The following is a 23,590-nucleotide window of genomic DNA, read 5'->3' as shown; positions in this document are numbered from 1 at the left end:
GTTACTTTATATTTAGTGCTAAATATTATTCTCTCTTAAGACAAAATCCTAAGCACTTTACTAGGGACTAAGTTTCACTTAATAAACACTGGGTTGAGTATGTTTTGTTTCACAAATAGTGGATACTTCCACCAGTGCAAGGACTCTTCCACCAATGGAACATGCTTCTTCTACCAGAGGAAAGCTCATTGTACTAGATGAGAGTTCATTCCATTGGAGGAAGGCTCCAGCACTAATGCAACAGAATGTTTGAATCCAGCCCAGCGTGTTCAGAACGAACATGTTATCTATACATAACAGAATGGATCTGCAGGGCTGTAAGGTGATTTATGCTATGTCTCCACAACTCATGAGCTGCCAAGCCAAATGAAGGCCACCAGCCTTGTATGGCTATCCGTAAGTGGGTCAGTAAACTTACTGTATCTGATGCTTGTCTGGGGCTAAAACACAGGGGAAGGGGGTGTCAAATACCTGACTTCCCATAATATGTATCTGTATTTGGCTTGGTGATAAGAAATGGGGATCCTTGTATTCTTTCCATGTGAATTTCTCCCTGGATTTTAGATTTCTGAATTGCTTAATCTTGTTTACGGGACACTAAAATATGAGCAATTTGTCTTTCTTCCATTTTTACTGTTTCTGGATTTGGTTAGATCACTTCATGTGTGCAGTTCACCACATTGTTCAGTATACACTGTGTTCTCCCTTATATGTTACAATGTGCATGAGTGCAGACACATATCAATTCAAACCATGCAAACAGATGTCTTAATATGATTACACAATCATGTCATGATTTTTTTTGTGCTCTGATGTAATCATTGCTAGAATTAATTGCAGCAATTCTCTAAGTTACAAGACAGAAAGCAGGTAAGTTAAAACATGGGGCACAACCAAGCTATAGGACAATATTTAACGGGATGGGAGATGCTCATTTGGCCCTTGTCATAAATTGTGCTGGCAAGGTCTTGGCCAATGTCCTGCAGGAGCTAGATTCTGCTATTCCAGCAAAGCCAACAGTTGTTCAGTTGATGACCCAAGCACTAATTCTTATGGAAACTTTTTCTTCTGAGGGCTCATTTAGACACTATATTTTGGCAACATAAAATGACAGGATCAATTCTGTCGCATAAATTGCATGGGGAAAATATTTCGTGAGAAAAGCAATCCTCATGCTGTGTGCAGCTTGCTTTTACTGAGCTGGACAAACTTTCTGTTATTTTCCTGAAGCAGTAAGTGCCAGCCATTGACAGAAAAAAAAAATTTCAGGTAAAGCTGGCATGATAAAATAGTCTTGTGATTATTCCACTGTTAACTGATGTGTGAATCAATTCTACATAAATTTTCTCACATGAGGATGCTTTCCTACTTTCCTCCAACTGCATCCATCAATTTGAACTCTACCTCAAAAGCTTGCAGCTTTCTCTTTGTTCTTTCCTTTCCTTTATCCCTTAGAAGCTCCTTGATCCATTGATCTTGAGTAGCGTAAATCTAGTGTTTGAGGAATATAAGGACTGAAATAAATCTTGCCACTGACAATGTAGCCTTGGGATCCCTGTCACTTAATAAAAAATGCGTTATGTCAGAGACAGAGGCATTATATTTATATGTTAAAAGGGGAGAGATATAACGTGATCGAAGTTCCTCATAAAAGTGGCATTCCAAGAGGGCATGAGCTAATGAATCAATAGAACCAGAAGAGCAAGGACAGGGCCTGTCTGGGTATGGTATATTCAAAATCCTGCCCTGCATAACTCTAGAGGGGTTAGCATTCAGTCTAGCTAAACAGAAGGCTCTAGAAAGACGAGGAGTTGTCAAATAATAAGTATAAGCGGGCAAACCGCGTGGTGGTGGTATTCTGAAAAACTGAGATTAACAAACGCGGCAAGCACGAAAAGTAGTGCTGTTATAATCAAGTTCTTTAATGTGCTTTTTAATTTTGGTGAAAGCTTCAGTTTTCCCAAGATCTAATAACATATCCCGCGAGAAGTCCAACAATGACAATTTCTCATCTAAGATTTTTTTCCCATGAGGATTAAAAAGGGTCATGCTTCAGAGAAGTTAGGATCCCCTCAGTGCTAAAGTGCACCTTAAGTTGTAACTTAAAGGCGGCCAACCATGACCTGGCTTTGAGCGACATTTGGCCAAACTCGGAGCAAAGGGTAATGCCAGCAACACATCGAGGGGCATTTAAGAGTTTTCATAAAAACGGAAGCAATGGACAATCTATAGATTCATTGACAACAGTTATCCAAATGGCAATCCCAAAAAGAACAATTGGAATGATTTTTAAGTTGAAAACCTGAATAGCCCCTGGGATATATTTGCAGCCTTTGGTATGGAAAAAATTGACAATAGTTCCAGCCCCAGGTTTAATTTTGTTGGACACTGCTTTTTGACGGGCATTCCAATTTAGATTATGGGAAAAAAGAATGCCAAGATAAACAAACTCCTTGACTTGGTCAACCTCAAAGCCGTCTAATAGCCAACAAAAAGGAGGCATTTTCCTCCTCTTAGAGAAGATCATAATCTTAGATTTGTGATGGTTTATTTTAAGATCTTCCCTAGAGCAGTACTCAGAAAAGATTTGTAAGGATCTTTTCAAACCAATTCTTGTGCGGGACAGGAGAACTGAATCATCGGCATAGAGTAGAATTGGGGTGGGACGACTTGCAAGCTTTGGGGGATGACAAGACTCTGAGAAATTGGTTGCCATATCGTTCAGATTTAGATTAAACAAGAGAGGAGCAAGGAAACAACCTTGTCTAACTCCCTTGGCCAGTTCAAAGGGCTCAGTCAGTTCCACTTGGTTGCCACAGTGAACCTAAGCTGTAAGGTCAGTGTGAAATTGTTGAATGAGCTATAGTAACCTCCTATCCATGCTATAATTTGATAGTGTCAACCATAGCCTCTCCCTTGGGATGGCATCAAAGGCTCCCTTAAGATCCATAAAACCCGCACAAAGGGTCATTCTCTTTGTTCTGTAAATGCTTCAATCTAATTGTCATATAGTTATGTGCTCTTCAGATTTAATTAGTTAAACTATTACAACAGTGCATTCCTGAGATTTCGGTGCTGGGGAATGGTGGGGAGGAAGCGCCACTGCGGCGCCTCCTATCCTGTTTCCTGGGTGCTGAAATCTAAAAAAAAAAGGCTTTTCACGGCTTTTTAAATTTTAAAAGGGGCTTTTCGCCCCATAGAGAAAAGCGAGGCTGCGCCTGCTAAAAAGCAGGCACAGCCTCGCTCTTCTCATTGCTGGTGTACCTGGGGTACCTGCCTAACAGCAGCTCCTCCCCCCAGAATGCCCTGGGAATGCCTTCTGGGACGCTGGAATGCCTCCTGGGACGCCGGTGTGGGCCTTTGCGCCGGTGGGACGCCGGCGCAAGGCCCCACCAGCATTCTGGGCTGGCGCTACCATGGCGACGCCTGGGCCTCCACACCAGCGCTGGGGCCACTAACGCCGACGTAAGTAGCCTGGGCACTGGTGCGGGGGGCCTGAATGCCCTCGAGGCTCAGGAATGCACAGTAAATGTATCAGTGACTTGAAGCACAATCCTAAGGGGAGTTAGAAAGGCATGCCCGGGGACGGCACAAGTAGGCCGCATCCTGATTGGCTTGCTGCTGGACAAAGCAAGCTGAAAATGTTATTTTATTGAAACCCCCGTGAAACTGCTCCATACCTTTAAACTATTTTATTTTTAAAAGGCTTTTAAAATATTTTATTTTTCATCTTCTGTTGCAGTAACATACCAGTACCAAAATAGTCTTAAGAATTAAGGGGATCCTTAACTCACAGCTCACAGATTAAAATTTATTCCCTACTGATTAATCAGCTAAAGCTTTAGTTGATTAATGTACCCATTAAACCTATCAAAGCAGTCCTCATTTAAATGAATTAGCATGCTCTAATGAATAACATCCTGTTTTTCCTTTTAGAAAAGTAGCAATACTAGGGGAAAATGAGCTGAATAATTCATTTGCACCAGAGTTTCTTAAAATATAAAATTGCTATGTACTCATTATATAACGCACTCAACATGCATTATAGCAATGTTGATGCTTTTCTAACATACACTAATTGCTCATTTTCCCTAATGCTGTAATCCATAACTCAGTTAAGCTGAAAAATGTAGGTTAAGTGTATTTCTATTCATGGAGGTCAGTGGTACCAAGGGACTTTTCTAAGGAAATGGAAGACACAATTAATGTACGATTTCTGTAAGAATCAATGGAAACTACACATCTTCTAAATTAGCCACATACTAAGTTCCTGATAATTTTTACTGTGTATAATTTGTATGTTCAAGTTACACAAAAAAGCATGCCATCAGATGCTTTCATATAGACTTAGATCTCTCCATTATCCTGCAGTAACTGCATGAAAAAAATTAGCTCAATCACTTCATTAGGAGCACTATGAAAGAAGGACCTGTGATTGAACAAAGGCACAAACCACAGCGATGCTACACACACAGCTTTTCATGGATTTGTTTAATCAAAAAGGGCCATGAGTTGTGCCACAAAGTATCTTATATTATCTGAGAAAGCATATTAAGGAGATCGTAAAAATGACTATCATGAGAATGTTCGTATTCTTTCAAATGATAGTTCAGGCCTATAAATTCTGTGACTTTGAAATCAAATGCACCAGCTGTGCCTTTTGGCCACTGAAGTGCGTGTCAACTCTCTTGTTCTTGTTGTCCAGACAAGCAGCAAAAAGACAAAGTAAGCCACAATACACGGCTGGTGCATTGTGATTACCCTGTGGTGGAGAAGGGTCGCAAGTCGCTTGAACAAAATGATACATAAACATTGTAACATTTATTAATTACAGGTGATGGAAATTCTTAAATTTGTGTTTATTAAAAAAATTGGGGGTGCTCATACGTTTATGAGCATTTGAATCAATCTAAATTATCACAACAATGCAATGTCTGATTTTAACAGTTAAAAATACTTCAAGCATGTTAAAAAAAAAACCACCCCCCCACAATTATTAAAGTCAAATGACAGAATTTTTTTTGTAGAGGACTTACTCTCTTTCCAGGGGGTCCAGGAGGGCCTGCTTCACCTGAAGGACCTGGGGGACCCTGCAATAATAAGTTATAAATATTAGTATGTCACAGTTTCATGGTGAGTGCTATTGAAAAGCAAAAATGAGCATCACAACGAAGACCATTTCAACCGTGTTTCATCTGGCATCCTCTGTGGTGAACGCACTAAGAAATGGTATGCAACTCAATTATAAGAAATAATTGGCAAAGGACAGCAAGCTGTTCTTTTCCATCATGCTTCAGGCTTTTCATTGCATATATCCATGTTGTTTGATCAACTGGCCTCCTCAGCAATCAACAGAGTACCAATTCTTCCTCTGTAATATGTACTACAGAAGCATTGCTGCACCTTCTCTGATTATGTCTCCTGCCTTCTCTTAGTAACATCACTGTCAAAATACACAGAAGATTTCCACTGCAATTATAGATTCATTATATATGGCTCCAACTATTTCCACATGGCCAAGGAGACTTTGAGATTTCATTTCTTGAAAAGCACACCTCTGTGGTACTTAGCAAACTGTTTACAAATCTGATGGTATTTTCAAAAGTTTATGATATTGCATGGCTATTTACATTTCAAAGAAAAAAAATGATTCCACTGGGAACGGCCAATTCTCAAATTCCTATAATCTGTCCACATATACATCTGACAATGAAGTCCTAAGCGATTTTTAATGTGCTTAGAAGGGTGTAATTCTGCTTAGCATGGCACTGTCAGACATCTCTCATCATCCATATTACTGCATATTCACAGAGTACACAAAGCAGAATATCTGGCCCTATCTTGGCTGGTCTTAGGATAGTGCTGTGGTGTACAAACCAAGTTTAATTTGGAAGAAACCTATTTATCTTTCTGGCTATCAAATTTGTTGGGAAGGTCATTTAGTAATAATTATCTACTGTGATTGCTTATTCTTTCATTTTTTTACCATTAAGAAAAACATTATATATCAGAAAAAAACTCAATCCACACGTTGGAGTGTGCCTTGCATTGTTCAGGAGAATAACTTGCGATTTTCCAAAACAAGGAGTATAACTATTACGGTTTCACCCCCCTTCCCCAACAGAGGCCACTTAGATATGCATTCCTTATTGTTTCATCTGAATACTGAAATTTTCCCAACTGTACTTACAGGTTGGCCTGGGTCACCATCTTCACCTTTCTCTCCTCCTGTACCATCAGTGCCCTACGAAATACACAAAAGGAAAGAAAAATAAATAAAATGGTCACACATCACTTAGCACAACTGAACTTTATGACCTACCCAGAAAGATGAAACTCTTTTGAGGACCGCTACAGATTCTTAGAAAGTGCTACTAAAACCTATTCATTTACTGCACACATTCTCCTCTTCCTCTGAAGAGGTCAGAGTGGCTAACAGACTGGCTTACAGATGGTTCTACTGCTTATCGTCAACAGTAGAAATGTACCAGATACTAATGCATGGGCTTGACATTTTCTGAGTGATACACTAGCTGAAATTAAAAAAAAAAAAAAACACTGCTCATTCAAACCATGAACACAGTTAGAATTGGATGACATCAGAGCTCCGCTTTCATCAAATGAAAAAATAGCAATACTCATAGAACTTTGTGACTCTGATGCTACAGCAAGTAGACCAGACTTACATGCTATAGTCAGCTGCTGCATTGTAGGAACCAAACCTAAATCTCTGAAAAACCAACTGGTTAACCAGCTGTGGCAAAAAAGATCTGGCCATTGTAGTACATATCTTGGTAACATCTATATTAGACTACTGCAATGTGCTCTATTTGGGGCTGCCCTTTAAAATTGTTCAGAAGCTGTAATTATTATGTAATGCTGCCGTCAGGATGTTGGCTAGGTCACAGGTATTATATCATTCCAGTCTTGTTCCATTTCCACTGGCTCATGATCTGTTTCTGGGCCCAATTCAAGGTGCTGATGTTCCTGTTTAAAGCCCTATATGGTTTGGGACCAGCATACTTAAAAAATAAACTTCTTTTGTATGAACCTACCTGACCACCATGGTCTGAGTCTACAGATTCCCCTGCTTTCTGAGGCTAGATGAGCGGCAACCTGAGAAAGGGCCTCCTTATCTGTGTTGCCAAAATTAGGGAACTCCCTCCCCAGGGATATTCATCTTTCCCCCTCCATTACTGTCTCCACCAGTGGGTGAAGACTTTTTTTTGCCCCCTCTGGCATTCACTTACAGATCCCTCTTTCCTGCCTTGTTTTAATGTGCTGTCTTGTGTTTTATATATGTTTTGTTAATGCTAGCTTTTAACTGGTTTTATGGTGCACTTTCATTATGTTTTTATGCTGGTTTTAAACACTAGCTGCCTTGGTGGCCCTCATTGGGCTGAAAGGTGGGATATAAATGTTGTAAATAAATGAAAATACATCCAGGTTGAATAATACCTTTAGAAGATCCAACTTCCACTGAAGCCACTGGTAATGTCAATTTTTATTATAATGGTTACCAAATATGCATTTTAAGACACTTACAGAAGGCCCAGGTTCACCAGGAGGACCAGGGTCACCGGGGAAGCCAACAGGACCCTATCAGAATAGAAAACAACGCAAGGCTGAGACTATCCATCAGTTTCAGAAACAAATAACTCTCAACAGAGTAGTTGTTATTGAAGTTATCAGAACTACTGTGGAATTAAACCACAAATATTTTCTATATAGGGTTCAAATTATAAACCAATAAAATGGAGTTTACTGAGTTTTAAACTAAGAGTCAGCAGATTGCCCCAGCTCCATCTTGATTATAATTCCTACTTTAATCCGAGGATATTGTTCAGAAAAAGAAGAAGAGTTGGTTTTTATATGCCAACTTTCTCTACCATTTAAGGCAGAATCAAACCGGCTTACAGTCACCTTCCCTTCCTCCCCACAACAGAGCAACCTATGAGGTAGGTGGGGCTGAGGCCATTTACGCATGGTTGTAATCAAATTTGTTTGTCCCTGTCCTGTCTCATGTTTTATGACCCCATGTTGAAAAAACTGAACGCATGGGGACAGAGACTGGGAAAAACAAATTCGGCAGCAGTGGCAGCTCCTTTCCACCTCCTGGACCCATGCATCTCTCTCCCACCCCTACCCATTCCCACGCCTTCCTCTGCCCCCCCCCCCAGCACCAGCTGGTATTTCAGCCCACCTCCCCCGCACCCTCATTCCCTCCCCCAGCACCAGCTGGCATTTCAAGCCCACCTCAGAGCAGCCTTCAGCCTGCTGCCTGCTCTCTGGAGCCCCGCCGTCAGAGACGAAGCGGCGGCAGTGGTTTCTTCCAGCGCCTTGGCTGTGCACTTCCAGCCACCGCAAACCTCCACCCGGCAACCAAAGAACACAACTATTCACTTTTGTGACACAGAAATTGAAAAAAAAAATAGATGAAACCCTTTCAAAGCTAGTCCTTTGTATGCTGAAAATTAATTTTAAAATGTGTTTTTCAGTTTACAAGCAGCTAATTTTGAAGGGCTTCATGTTTTTTTTGTTTCTTTGTTGCAAAAGCTGTGTTCTTTGTCCAAGATTTTCCCAATGCTGGGTTACTGAAGAGTAGTCCTGGGACGAGGGGACACCAAGATTTCATTGTCAAATTTGCCTCAATGGGATTTCATGATCATCCCCATTTTAAACCAATCGTCTTATCTTTAAACTGGCAAACTCACTTACTGGATTGCCCTTCGGTCCATCATCACCTGGAGGTCCTTTAATACCAGGAGGTCCAGCTGCTCCTGGTGGCCCAGCTTCACCTTTTTCACCCCTTTCTCCTTTTGGACCCTGGTAAGAACATACACAATATCAATTGATTTATAGAAATAACCTGTAGATAGATCTGAAACTGTAACTGGCATTTTTATCATACAGGTTTTATTTAAACACTACATATACCCCCTCCCCTGCCCACTTCAATAGAATACAGGAAATTTTACATCAGCATTTCAATTCAGAAAGTCACTGTTGGTCAGGCTTTTTAATATATGTATCTCATTATAGGGAAGAGGCAAAATCAATCATAAAGGAATTTATAGATAAAACAGGTCTTTATGATGAATGAAAAGATTTTTACCATCATAATCATATGGGTCTTGATTTTGTTATTCATGATCAGTGTTGTAATTAGGAGATGACCTTTTGTCAAGGACAAAACTGTAGAACTCTGACCCTAAGATCACACCCAATCTCTAGAAGAAGACAAGTCAAAGAGTCTTCCAGGGAGAAACCCGTGGGCAACACAGAAGCAGGACCCAAAGCCAGAACCAGATGAATTTCAGTCTAAAATTCAGTGGGCCCCATGAGTCACAGGCCAGCCATGCAAACAAGCAAATGCTGGGTTGGATCCCACAGAATATTCTCACACATGCAAACAGTTCTTGGGCAAATGGAAGCATTAAAATTATTCCTGGCTATCTGAGTGAAAGCAACTGTAGCCCTACTATCTTCTCTGAATGCAGGTGTTTCTTCTGACACAATTTCAAAAAAAGCAAAAGAAAACTATGTGAACTATTTGTTGTATTTTTCATTGATCCATATAACATGCACATTGTTATTTTAATAAAGGAATATTAAAATGTTGTAAGTTGTTACAGCCTTTGCTCAAACTACATCTTTCTTTCCAATCAATCAGTGCTGGATCCGAGCCATCAAGACAGAAATTTAGGTACTGTAGCAGGGCAAAGATTTTGAGAAATACATGTGATCTAATACATGTGATATAATCAACAGTTCCACCATCTGAAATACTGAGACTCCTGATACCAGCTTGCCATACTGCCTGAAAAACTAGTCAGGCTAGATTTAGTCACCACTACTAGTAACCATGAGCGATACTAACCAACCAACCTTTATTAAGGTGGAAAAAGCAAGCCCAAGAACCTGGCCCCTGATATTTTTCTCCAGTCAGTATGCAAAGATTTAAAGATGTATCCATAGCTCCCAACATAAACATATGGCTGCCTTTTCAATCTATCACTATAAAGCCTTCTATATAATTGCTTTCTCCACAATTACAATAATAAAAGAGCAATACTTACACCGGTGCCAGCTTCTCCAGGAGGCCCGGGGTTACCAGCTTCTCCAGGTTCACCCTATAAAAATTCAAGATTAAATCAGTGCTTTACTCCTTTGATTTCCAATGAGAGAAAAATCAAACACTGTATTTGACTACCTGAAGTCACATCATCAATAAGTCGTTAGGTGGGTGAGGGATGCTGGAAGGAAATCCTTCAGAATAGGAAATGATAATGGGAAACTAGTTCTAAGTTATTTACTTTAATTGAAAAAGATGTTAGACATTCAAACTGGTGAATGGATCATAAATAAACATATAAATGAAATAATTTGCTAACAAATAAAGAAATCTTCATTGGAGACCTCAAGTGCCAACAGAATACTTTTATTGGTGATGATAGCTTTTTAGTAAACCAGATGGCTTGCAAGACATGTGCAAACAATCTGTGCAAAGGCAAAAAATATACAGCATTAAGCAAATGTTTAAATTAATTAATTCTTCTCTTGAGACCAAGCTTAAAATTGCAAAGATATCTAAAGTTATCTTTTCAGTTATGAAAAGTGAAGGGTGAGCCGCCCCTTGACTTTAACTAGAATCAGCTTAATGTTCATGAAGTTTCTGGGCAAGTATTCATAAAAAGCTCACCTGTTTTCAAAGAGTTCTTTTTTGCTCATAATATTGGTACATGTGCATTGATAGCACTATGAGTATGTGTATTATTGCACTATTCCCTTGAAATTCCAGATGCTGCAACACCATCACTCAGACATTTCCCAATTTTTTTTTAATACAGCAAACAACACTTTTGCAATTTACAGGCTTGGTTTAAAACTTCATGTAGTTTCAGAGCAATCAACAAGGTTTTTCACTAAGAATAAGGGCTAATGTTAAACAACTTGTACACACACAGCTATGAAGTAGATGTCTCCACTGAATGTCAACTGGGTATGCACAGGATCACACTTAACTTCAAGCAGGCTAGAATGTCTGTGAGGCATGTCTGATTTACAGTACAGCCAAACATTATGATCCAGATCAATTATGAACTCATTGTGAGTAATTATATTCTATGAACCCAGTTCTCGATCAAAAGCAAACTACCCCAACTCAGAAGAATGAGTATCAAGTTGATGATCTACATCTAGATCATCAACAGCAACCAAAGTTATACCCGAAGACCACACAGTAACTCTAGAGAAGATTGCTGAACTCTCAGATTCAGAACTGGACTCCATCATATCTCAAGCAACTAAAGCAAATATATTGAAAAAAATTAAATCCACAGCACAAAAGGTTTCCACAGATTTTGAGGAGCAAATGGAAAAGATGAAAGAATATATGAAACAACTAATAGAAGACACTCCTAAAAAAAACAAACTACAGAGCTTAAAGAAACTCTTACCAGAACAGAGAAGAAAACTGATGATAACACTAAAGAGATCCAAGCTCTACAGCGGAGGCAACAATTATTTGAGGAAAAGCTACAAAATCAAGATACCCTGAGACACCATGAAGGTAAACATCAAGAAACTGATGAACGTCTGGACTTACACGATATAATCGATCGAGAAAATAACCTGAAATTTAGAGGCCTGGTTGAAAAATTCAGAAATACAGACCTCCGAGAAGAATTACAACTACTTCTACAACAACACTTTGAAATCCAAGAATTTTTGCAGATTGAGAAAATTTACAGAATTAATTCTGCATACGCAAGACAGAATAAGACTCCAAGAGATATTCTGGTCACGTTTCTGCATCAAAGCGCCAAAGAAGAAATATTACGACTTCACAGAGAAGATCCACTTACCTACAAAAACAAAATTATCCAGATTTACCCCGACTTACCTCCCAAGGTAATACAAAAAAGGAAACAGTTTGATGAACTGAGACTTATATTACATAAGAAGAACATAAGATTTAGATGGCTTGCGCCGCATACTCTAAACATCTCATTGCCTAAAGGAAAAAGAATCATCAGAACTAAAGAGGCTGATTTACTAGTTGAAGAATTACAAGACTACTCAGTTCCTCCATTCACTCCCTATAGAAGAGTCCCAACTCCATCTGAAGAAGAGCAACAAATTAGGGAAGAAATTCAGACAAAAAAATTACGAAGAAGACAAGGACTAAAAGAAGGATTTCAAGTATTAACGTTGATTGATCCCGGGCTTCCACTCAAGAATGACTAGCAGTAAAGGGTCTATACGTAGACATCACGAGCACTATTTCAGCAGAAACACTATGAAAAATCCAAAGAGACCAAGAAATTCAACAATTATCCACATTAGTGATAGAAAACCCAGCACCAGTTGATGAAGAAGATTTCGAATTAGACAAAGCTGCAGCAATCAACTAATATGGAATGCTTAACAATCACTTTGATCAATATAAATTGACTTAACTCTCCAGTCAAAAGGAAAAAACCTTCCACAATCTTTTAAAAACCTTCCTCTGATATCATTTGCCTGCAAGAAACCCACATTAAGGACCAATTCAAGAGACTTTTACAATGCAATAAATTAGGTACACTATATACATCTTCCTCCCATAAAAAGAAAAGAGGTGTGGCGACATATGTCAAAGGGAATAAGCTGACTGTATTAGACACACTTCAAGATCAAAATGGAAGATATTTGATGTTGCTGTTGCAAGGTGTGAATGGCCAGAATTATACGGTCGCAAATGTCTACACCCCAAACAAAGCGAAGGAGAAATTTTTAAGGACTTTTTTTATGCCCTCCAAGACTTCCACCAAGGAGAAATTCAAATTTTGGGCGATATGAATGGTGTAATGAACGCATAACTGGATAAATCAATTAGGAAAAAAGGGGGCAAATTACCAATGAACGTGTTTCTATTTTTAACTGATTGGAATCTGGTTGATGCACGGAGACTTAAAACCCAAACCAGAAAGACTTTACCTTTTACTCCAACAGGCATAATTCATATTCATATTCGAGAATAGATGTGAGCTGGATATCAAAAACTTAGAAGATGCTCATATCCTACCAAAGTCCTTTGCAGACCATAACCCACTCCAGATAACATTGACTGTGGGAATCAAAGGACTTAGGACAGGGGTGGGGAACCTTTTTTCTGCCAAGGGCCATTTAGATATTTATAATATTGTTCATGGGCCATACAAAATTATCAACTTAAAATTAGCCTGCTATATTCTCGGGCAGTTCTAGCAGCTCCATAGCTAATGACTCTTCTTCAAGGGGGGAAAAGGGTTCCTTTTCACGGCAAAACAAACTTACATCTGCCTTGAATAGAGGCTATTCCTGTCCGCGGAGGGGGCGGATCACCAGTCCTTCTGAGCTAGAGATCTGCCAGGACCCATGAAGGGCCAGACCAAATGCTTTTGCGGGCCTTATATGGCCCCCGGGCCTGACGTTCCCCACCCCTGACTTAGGAGATGGAGGATGAATGACAATATAGTACTGTATAAAGACCTTGTATCTTTGACTCAAGAAGAGATTGAGAATTTCTTTGCAATAAACATTCAGTCGGAAGCCCCGGCCAGGATTATTTGGGATACCAGCAAAGCCTATATGAGAGGAAGATTCATCGCTATGTCGGCAAATTTAAGTGGGAGAAAGAACTAAAATTAAATGCTCTTCGTGAAGAATGACACCTGGAAGATACATACCAAAAATCCCCAAATAAAGAAAATCTGATGAAGTTATCAAGTTTCAGATATCAAATAGATCTAATAGAAATGGAAGAAATGCAGAAATGACTGAATTTTGTCAAACAGAACTTTTTTGAACATGCTAATAAACCTGGCAGATTATTAACGAATAAACTAAAAAAAGAAATGGAGAAAAGAAGAATACTAGCTATTCAAAAAAGACAACCAGGTTTCTTATAAAGAACAAGACATACAAGAAGCATTTAAAGAATTCTACTCAGAGATGTATAAGAAAAATTACTCACCTGAATTAGGGTTGGCAGATTATTTGAAATCAGATAAATTAGAAGGATTCTCTGAAGAAGACCGGCAAATACTCAACCAGAAGATTTCAGTTCAGGAAATAACAGACACATTTAGATGTTTAAAACCAGACAAAGCCCCTGGCCCAGATGGACTAACAGTGAACTACTATAAGAACTTTGAACGGTTTCTTATTCCCCAGCTGCAAAAAGTATTCAATGAAATCCTAACAGATGGCAAAATGCCACCATCCTGGGAATATGCTCATATTGCTTTAATTCCAAAGGAAAACCAAGATATCAGCCACCCTCACCTATATAGACCAATATCACTCTTTGATGTAGATTCTAAGATATTTACTTCTATTCTGACAGAAAGACTCAAAAAATCTATCTCAAGAATAATCCATCCAGATCAAACGGGCTTTATACTTAAGAGGCAGCTAAAAGACAATGTCAGAATGATCCTGGGAGTTATTAACCACTAGAGATCCACAAAACAGGCACATGTGATTTCATACTTAGACACGGAGAAGGCATTTGACAATGTTTCTTGGAACTTTCTAAGTCAAGATTTATCCCACCTGAGACCTGGACAACAGTTTTTAACAGCAATTAAGACATTATATTCCATGCAATCTGCTAGACATTTCGTTAATGGATCTCTCTCAGACTCCTTTCAAATTGAAAAGGGGACGAGACAAGGGTGTCCCCTGTCACCACTACTGTTTAACCTAGCTTCAGAAGTTCTTGCGAATAAAATAAGGCTCGACTCTACCATCAAAGGACTAAAAATTGAAGATCAAGAATATAAGATCAGGAGTTATGCAGATGGCATTGCATTGATATCTCAAGGAACGACAAACTCGCTTCAAGCAATCAATGCCAAATTGATCAATATAGTTACATTTCTGGATATAGACTTAATAAACAGGAAACCAAGATGACCTTCTACAATGTTTCAGAGGAGAAAAAGCAAGAGTTGACCGAAATAATGCAAGGTTCACTGCCAAAATCAGTGTTAAATATTTAGGGATCTTCATTTCGATGAAAGGTGAAAAACTGTATGAATTGAATTATAAAACACTGTGGAGATGAATAGAAAAGGATTTGAAGAGATGGAATAGACTTCAATTATTGTTACTGGGACGGATTGCAACCATAAAGATGAATGTATTGCCTAAACTAAACTTTCTCTTTTTGACACTTCCAATATTTATTAAATCTGAAATTATTAAAAAATGGCAACAGAGAATAAACAAATTTATTTGGAACGGGAAAAAACCTAGAATTCGGTTTCTAGTTTTACAAGATGAGAAAAAAAGAGCTGGACTTTCTCTACCAAATCTCAAACTATATCATCAAACCGCGGCACTGGTCATTTTGACAGATTGGATACTCTGGACTGAGGACAGAAAGGTCAGACTGGAGAAAGCAGGGCTGGATCAAGGATTCCACTCTTTACTATGGAGTAAAGAAGAAGTAAGGAACAAAGAAAAGAAAATGTACGACACCAATTTAAGAGAGCAGTTGTTGAAGACACGCAACTCTCTAAAAAGGACTCTCAGCCCATCTCCTCCAAAGATAATGTCACCTATAGAAATACTAGCGGATAGGATACCTTCTGTTTCCGAACATGTGGCAGAATTACTGGCGATTGTTATCAAAAACAAAATAAAGGGTAAAGAAACAAATAAATAATAAAATTAACCGAGGCAATCTATAGATACTGGAAGAACACATAAATGGGTGCTGGCAACAGCTGTGCTGGACATTAGATCTTGGTTTTTTTACTTGTCGCTTGGGAGAACATATTATTACAGCGTTTAACGCTGATGAGCTCTAAATTGATGGTTAAGTTTTAGTTACATTGTCGAATGTGAGTATGGAGCATGGAGACTTATGCATTTCTGTTACTACTATTTTATTATCATGCCAATAAAGGTGACTGAAACTGAAACTGAACTGGGAATTATTCCTCGGCAAATATACTCAATTCAGCAAGAATTTTGTCAATATGCCACTACAGCCATGATAATTTTGTACGCCTCCTACTGGAAGAACTCCAAGATTCCAACAAAGACGGAATGGATTTGCAAACTATTTGATTTCGCTACAATGTCCAAATTGACCTGTCTGATAAATAAGCAACCATTAGACGATGTCTGGTGTAAATGGCATTTTTTTTACGATAAATATGCTTGATGATTAAAATTAATTAATTGTATTTATTAGGGCAAGAAGACTTGATTAGACACTAAAATGTATATATATCACCAGTGTAAATATTCGTGTAGAATGATGAGCTATCACTTGACTGGGTGCATAATAGATTAATTTGTTTTCTATGTAATGTAAAAATTTTATGAACAGAACTTGGATATTGAAATTCAACTATTTTTTCGTTTCCCTTTCCCCAATTCCCCTTTTATCTTTATACCCTAAAACCCATCAATAAAAAAGCATTAAAAAATAAGAATGAGTATCAGGGACTCAGCCCTGTTCTCACTAATTACAGAGAAGCAGCCATTGTTGATCCTGGACTGTCTTCGACTTGCACAGATAATGCAAGTCTTCTTTAACATGTGATTGCTCAACAGCATGGATTATGATACAACATATCACCAACCTAAAAAGTTTGCATGGGTATATATTGAAAAAAAAACATTGGGAAATTAGTTTGATGGGATGGAAAATCACTTCAAAGCTTTCTTAAAACTTCAGTTGACTGTATTTTATTACTTATCTATATTAATCATAGCTTTAAATGAATGGCCAGGATCCAAAGTAACATACAACTGGTTCCTCATGCTCCCAAGAAGGCTTTGGACTGCATTTTTTAATAGCAGCCCAAACTCCCCACCCCCTTGCAAAACTGAGAAAACTTTTGCAAGCAATTAGCTTAATGGCTTATGATAAATAAAGACACTGAACACAGTCAAGACCTTTGGCTGGTCTAAAGCTCTTTAGCTTTCAGCTTTTACACTGATTGACTGACTGAATGACAGAGGGCCTTGGGCCTAGTAACTGTTTTTTTTAACTGAACATATGACTGAATATTATTACAATATAAAATCTTAAAATCTGCTACCATATTTAATGTGCCCATGACAAACTTCCCTGGGATTTTCAATCAGAGGGTCAAGAACTTGCCACAGAGGCTCTGCAAATCTATAAGCCTCATACTTTTTAAACTTGTTCTTGATGCTCACACAACAGTGTCAGCCTGAAAATGATACATGGAGGATCAAAATGAAACCAACTCCTATGAAACACATCTTCTCTATAAAAAGCATCCGTAATTACTGGACTTCATGGTTGCTCAGTTACACAGATGAGGAAAGGGAACAAAAGTGGCCTACGTAGACTATGACACAAAGAGATAGTGAGTTCTCTAATCATTAGATGGGCAAAAAATGTACTTGCCAGGGTGATGAAAAACAGGCCAATGAACCAGAGTAATATTATTTGTCATCAGTGGAAAATCATAATGTGATACACTGAATCAGCCAAAACTTCACAATAATCAGGAGGACAAGTTTTATACAATCAGTGCAAATTTGCTCAGGACAAAGTACATGTTTAAGGTTGCCAGCTCCAGGTTGGGAAATACCTTGAGATTTCGGGGGTGGAGCCTGAAGAGGGCAGGGTTTGGAGCAAGAAGGGACTTCAATGCCATAGTGTCCAATTGCCAAAGCAGACATTTTTTGCAGGTGAACTGATCTCTATCGGCTGGAGATCAGCTTTAATAGCAGGAGATCTCCAGCTAGTACCTGGAGGCTGGCAAAGGATAGGATAAAGCCTTTAAGACTGGAATAATTGTGCAGATTTAGAAGAACAGCAACTAGATTAAGAGTTCAATTGTCATATAATTTGGAGTCAACCTCATTGAAAAGTGGGGTATAAATACATCAAATAAATAAGCAAAAAAATAACTCTGAATGACCCAGCAGTTGGGATTGCTGGCATTTTCCCCCATGACATGAACATACAAAGCTGATTTGTACTATCAAACCATCAATCTACCCATCCCAGTACTGTTCTACATGATTGGGAGTGGCTCTCAATCATGGGGTAGTGGTTAAGAGCAGTGTTTTGGAGTGGTGGAGTCTGATCTGGAGAACCAGGTTTGATTCCCCCACTCCTCCACATGAGCGGCAGAGGCTAATCTGGTGAACTGGATTTGTTTCCCCACTCCTACGCATGAAGTTGGCTGGGTGACCTTGGGCAAGTTACAGCTCTGTTAGAGCTCTCTCAGTCCCACCTACCTCACAGGGTGTCTGTTGTGGGGAAGGGAAGGGAAGGTGACTGTAAACCAGTTTGAGTCTCCCTTAAGTGGTACAGAAAGTCGGCATAAAAAACCAACTCTTCTTCTCTCCAGGTTTCCAGGCAGAAATCTTTTCCCATCCCTGCTACCTACATTCCCTTAATGGGACATTAGCTGGGGATTAAATTTAAGCTCTAATGAATGCAAAGCAATAAATTTTGTTCATGTTTTTATCCCACCTTTCTCTGCAAGTGAACTCAAGATGGCTTACAAGATCAATTTAAAAACATGCAAATGATAAAATATCACATGTGAAACTCTAGGCTATGGATGTTTCACTCAAGATTCTTCTTAAACTTGCACTGAGAAACTGACAAAAGACAGGCTTCTTAGAAATAAATCTGGATCAAGAGCACTAGTAGAGTTGCCAGACTGGGAGGGGAACACGGAGCATGTAACATCGCTCTGTCACTTCTGGGGAAAACCCGAAAGTGACATAAGGTAGCTCTAGGAATCTCCAGAAACCCTATGATTTCCCCCAGAAGTGACATGGTGACATCAGTGATGTCACTTTTTTTATTTTTCTCCTGCCATAGCTCAAAGCACTACCAGGAACAAAGGGTTGCCAAAGGGAGATCTCAAACCGTAGCAGGAAGCCTGGAAGCCCTAGGCACCAGCAATGTCACTATGTTGGCAGTTCAGCTTTCTTCCTCCCCTTTTGGTATACTGGCAGAGAGCTTCCCTTTGCCAGTTCAACACAAAATCTACAGGTTTGGCTCTCATCTCCCCCTCCCCCTTCCCACCCCTTTCTTAAGTCCACATGCAGTTCTAAAAGAATATACTTAGGTGAGAAGTTACTTTTTAAGAAGTTTATACTCAAGTATAAGGGATACTCTTTTAGATTTCTAGCTCATTCTGAGGAGGCTAGAAGTATTAATCATTCAGGATTACATAGTAGGTTTTTGTAGCAGTTGTCTTTGATCACATTGGCCTACACAACTGCGTGCACAGCAGAAGGAAACAACAGGCTAGTTAAAAATACATGGCATTAACTAGGGGAAAAATGTTTAGAGCTGGCTGACACATAAAGGGGTCTTTAAACATTGGTTTCACAGAATGAGTTTCTCCTTCCCACGCAGTCATGCAGTTTTTCATATGATTGAACGTTGCTCACTGAAGTCAACAATAGTGACAACACAGATGCCAAAAAATGTACTCCCAATCTTTACAGCAGGGTGTGAATTGTATTATCTTGCATAATGAACATAGCCTGAAGCAATACTGTAGGCCAAAACATGCTTCCTCCCATGCACCACAGAAATGAAACAGGAAACATTATGTAATACTATGATGTGAGGAACCTCACTGCTGCTATAAAGCTGACAGAGTTGGCAAATTTAATCTATCTAAAAGTTCATGTGGGAGAAAAAAATAAAATCTTTGCATGGTTTCTCAGACAGCAGAACTGAGGCCTAATTATATCATCATTTTTAATGTATACCCTGGAGGCTTTGTGTTGTTTGGTGGTGGCGGAAAGTTCCATCAAATTGTAGCCGGCTTATGGTGACCCCATAGGGTTTTCAAGGTAAGAGACATTCAGAGATGGCTTGCCATTGCCTGGCTTTACATACTGACCCTGGACTTCCTTGGTGTCTCCCATCCAAATACTAACCAGGGCTGACCCTGCTTAGATTCTGCGATCTGATGAGATTGGGCTAGCCTGGGCCATCCAGGTCAGGCCTTGTGTTGTGCACCTGTAAAGTTTAGTTATAATGCTAGGTATTTGACTGTGTGCTCTATAGATCTGTGTAGTATGATTAGCCCAGAATCCATTTCTCTTAGAGGCAAACAAAAAATCCAGTATGAGCCACTTCCACCAAGCAGTCATAACACATTGTATTTACAATGCTCTCTGCTCCTCATCACATGATACCAGTAAGTGATTTATTCAATAAATAAGTAGGAAAGAAATGATGGTGCATTGGGGCCGATTCTATTAAGATGATAGGTTGAGCAGATTGATAAGGAACCTTTGATTCCTTCTAATGTGTTCTGAATAAAAAGGAGGTGTTGCCTTAAGGGGTTCTGCAGAAGTGATGGCAAGTAGGAGAGGAAAGGGGGTATAGAAACCCATTTTTTTTATGATTGCCAGTGGCAGTGGAAAATATAACACAAAAGACTAACAGCCCATTCCTGAAAATTGGGCCGAAAGTCTTCAGAAGGGGGCGTAATCTCACCGCCAGCGTAAGTGCGTGTAATTGCGTGTTTACACGTACTTACGCTGGCAGCAAGACTAGTCCTGTGCCTCCCCCCTCCGCCGTCACGGCCTCTCCATGGCGCAGGCCACAGTGTAGAGGCCACGCTGGCGCAGGGGTGCGTTCCGGGGGCGTTTCGGGGGGAGGAGCCGCCAGGTAGGCAGCTTCTTATCCTGTTTCGGCCCTCACCGCCAATGCAGGGAATGGCGGTGCTGCGCCTGCTTTTTTTTAGCAGGCGCAGCCTCACTGTTCCCTATGGGGCAAAAGGCCCTGGTAAAACAAAAACAAAAAAAGCCGCAAAACGGCTTTTTGTTGTTTTGCAGCGTGCACGTTTTGCCGCTGCGCCTCTTCCCCACCGACTCCGCAAGCCACATTTTCTGGAATGGGCTGTTAGAGGAAAAGAAAACCTTATCAGCTGTAATTAGGGGAGCTACAGGTCTTGTTGTCTATTTTATTGGCTTTACATTTTTTTTAAACAAAGAAAATAACTAAACTAAGCATCCTTTGCACCTGGGGCTCTGAGTGGCAGACCTGCCTCCCTTCCTGGTAATGATTAAGCTGCCCATGACAAACCCAAATAATTTTGACTGTCCTATCATGACTTCACTGTTTCTTAAGGCAGTGCTCTTAGAAATCTGCACTTGTACGAGCTTAAGAGCTGTGTAGTATAGCTAGCCTGATCTCATCAGATCTCAGAAGCTAAGCAGGATCAGCCCTGGTTAGTATTTGGATGGGAGACCACCAAGGAATACCAGGGTTGCTGTGCAGAGGTAGGCACTGGCAAATCACCTCTGTTAGTCTCTTGCCATGAAAACCCCAAAAGGGGTCGCCATAAGTCAGCTGCAACTTAAAGGCACTTTACACACACAGTATAACAAAAAAGATTATTGGAAGGACTTATTGAGTGTAAATGTGAAACTATTTAGACAGGGCTTCAGTTGTCAGAAGAGAAGTTCAAAAGGGCCTACCTATTTAGCTAAGTGCTAGGGCAAGAAAACAAGGGTTTAAGACAGAATAAATGTCCTTTTGAATATTCTGTCTTGTAACATCCTAACCTAACAATCCCAAGCAAGCATAATTCTGCAGTTTTAAATATTTGGTGAAATATGCGTAAAATACAATTCAATTATTATTGAAGAACAGTGTAATGTGTAATGTTAAATTAGAATAAATCATACCTGTCCATAATGTATCCTATTTGTTTATTATTGGGTTGGATCCAACAAAATGTTAAAAGAGCTCACGCCTCCCCCCAATTCTCCCTACCTATTGTAACCTCTTGTGCCCCCCTCAAAAAGCTCACTCAGACAAAGGCACCTCTAGATCCAACACAAAATTATTATTGTTGTTAAATAATTTGAAGTTTTCTGTCAATACCGAGCTTGAACCATCTCTTCAATTTGAGCAGTTAAATCAGGGTAGATAAAATGCTTTCTTATTTTAGCCTGCCCTTCTTCCAAGAAGCTTGGAGCTATATACTAGGCCTCTCCTACCATTTTACAAGCCTATGAGGCAGGCACAATTCATTCAGCAAGCTTCTGCTGAGTGGAGATTTGAACATGGGACCCCCTAGGCTGTAGTCAGAAACACTAACCACTATATTACATTGTTTCACAATCTTACAGTCAATCACTCTCTTACATTCAAATTGATTTTGGTGATAGTTAGGGTTGCCAACTTCCAGGTACTAGCTGGAGATCTCTGCTATTACAACTGATCTCCAGCCAATAGAGATCAGTTCCCCTGGAGAAAATGGCCACTTTTGCAATTGGACTCTATGTCATAGAAGTCCGTCCTCTCCCCAACCCCTGCCCTCCTCAGGCTCCACCCCAAAAATCTCCCGCCGGTGGCAAAGAGGGACCTGGCAACCCCAGTGATATAATTAATTTTGATAAGATGTCTGTGATTCTTTTTAGCATCATTGGAAATGAAAGGACGTGGAGATCATATAGGGAAAATGTACATTTTGGTAGTGATACCTAAACTTATCAAGTTTGTCAGCGACTTCTATATTTTGCAAACATGTAACTAACCTATTTAGAAATTCTGGGTTTGCAGGTTTTACATACAAAACACATGTAGAATTTAGATATAATTTGTGCTGACAGAATAGCTTTGGTACATGGTTCATACTTAGGGTCTGTTGTTCATCTGTGACATACCAATGCCATAATAAAGTGGCTTTCCATTATCATTTCCATAGGTGAGGAATTTTTCTGAATATGCCCACATAGTGATCCCCAGTTTGTACTGCAGACCCATACAAACTAAAATTCTTGGAAACACAATCATTTAGTAATGAGGGTCCTGTAAAGTGAGGTTACAGATGTGTTAAGGGTTGCCAGGATTGGAACACAGCCAAAATTTAGCTTATGGAAACCGCAACAGAACTTGTCCATTACACTCTGGACTCCCTCACATAAAGTAATTTTTATCGGATTTGTATCATCCAACAACAGCAAAAATATCTGCACAAATTAGCAGTGATAACAATACTCATTACTTTAAAGCTCTATTTATGCCAATAAAGGTGACTGAAACTGAAACTTTAAAGTTCTAACCATTTTTCATTCACAACATCCCTCACACATAAATGGATGAAACAGATCTACTCTCATTGCTATTTTCACAGTATTGTCTGGTGAACTATTAAAAAGCACTGAACTATTATGTTAATGTACATCTGCTGTAAACTGAATGCTGGATCATAAATACAAAAAAAAAACCGTTGGGAAATGAGCTCCTACACTCAACAGCGCAATTCTTGCAGCTTAATTCCAAGTATTATTAGTGTTGCAATGTTAGCCTCTCAGTAAGATTCCCGTTATTTTGTGACATAGTAAAATTGTGCTTGGATGACTTAATTCTGCTATTTTCTTGTAATGAGGTGTTGTGCAGGAGGGTCCCATGCAGAAAATTAAAAGTTACCACATACACAACACAAAGCTCATGCCAAGGAATTCTGAAGATTAGCATGAAGTCATTGTAGATTAGATTACACTTTCAGTTGGTAATAGTGACCACAATGGCTTCAAATTTAATTTATATGTAAGTGGGAAAGTGACTGGAAAA

The 23,590-nt window shown here is 39.4% G+C and overlaps 1 protein-coding gene across 1 annotated transcript in view; it reads right to left on the bottom strand.

Moving 5' to 3' along the window:
• COL11A1 (collagen type XI alpha 1 chain) overlaps positions 1 to 23,590 on the bottom strand; it is a 440,246-nt gene that overhangs the window by 34,597 nt on the left and 382,059 nt on the right. The window contains exons 39-43 of the mRNA XM_056844241.1: positions 10,080 to 10,133; positions 8,719 to 8,826; positions 7,546 to 7,599; positions 6,191 to 6,244; positions 5,037 to 5,090 (exon numbers count right to left, since the gene is read on the bottom strand). Of these exons, the coding sequence (XP_056700219.1) occupies positions 5,037 to 5,090; positions 6,191 to 6,244; positions 7,546 to 7,599; positions 8,719 to 8,826; positions 10,080 to 10,133 (324 nt within the window). The remainder of the gene's footprint in view (positions 1 to 5,036; positions 5,091 to 6,190; positions 6,245 to 7,545; positions 7,600 to 8,718; positions 8,827 to 10,079; positions 10,134 to 23,590) is intronic.

This window comes from Euleptes europaea, chromosome 2 (genome assembly GCF_029931775.1).
Source record: "Euleptes europaea isolate rEulEur1 chromosome 2, rEulEur1.hap1, whole genome shotgun sequence".
NCBI lineage: Eukaryota > Metazoa > Chordata > Lepidosauria > Squamata > Sphaerodactylidae > Euleptes > Euleptes europaea.
This window is presented reverse-complemented; position numbering and strand designations above follow the sequence as displayed.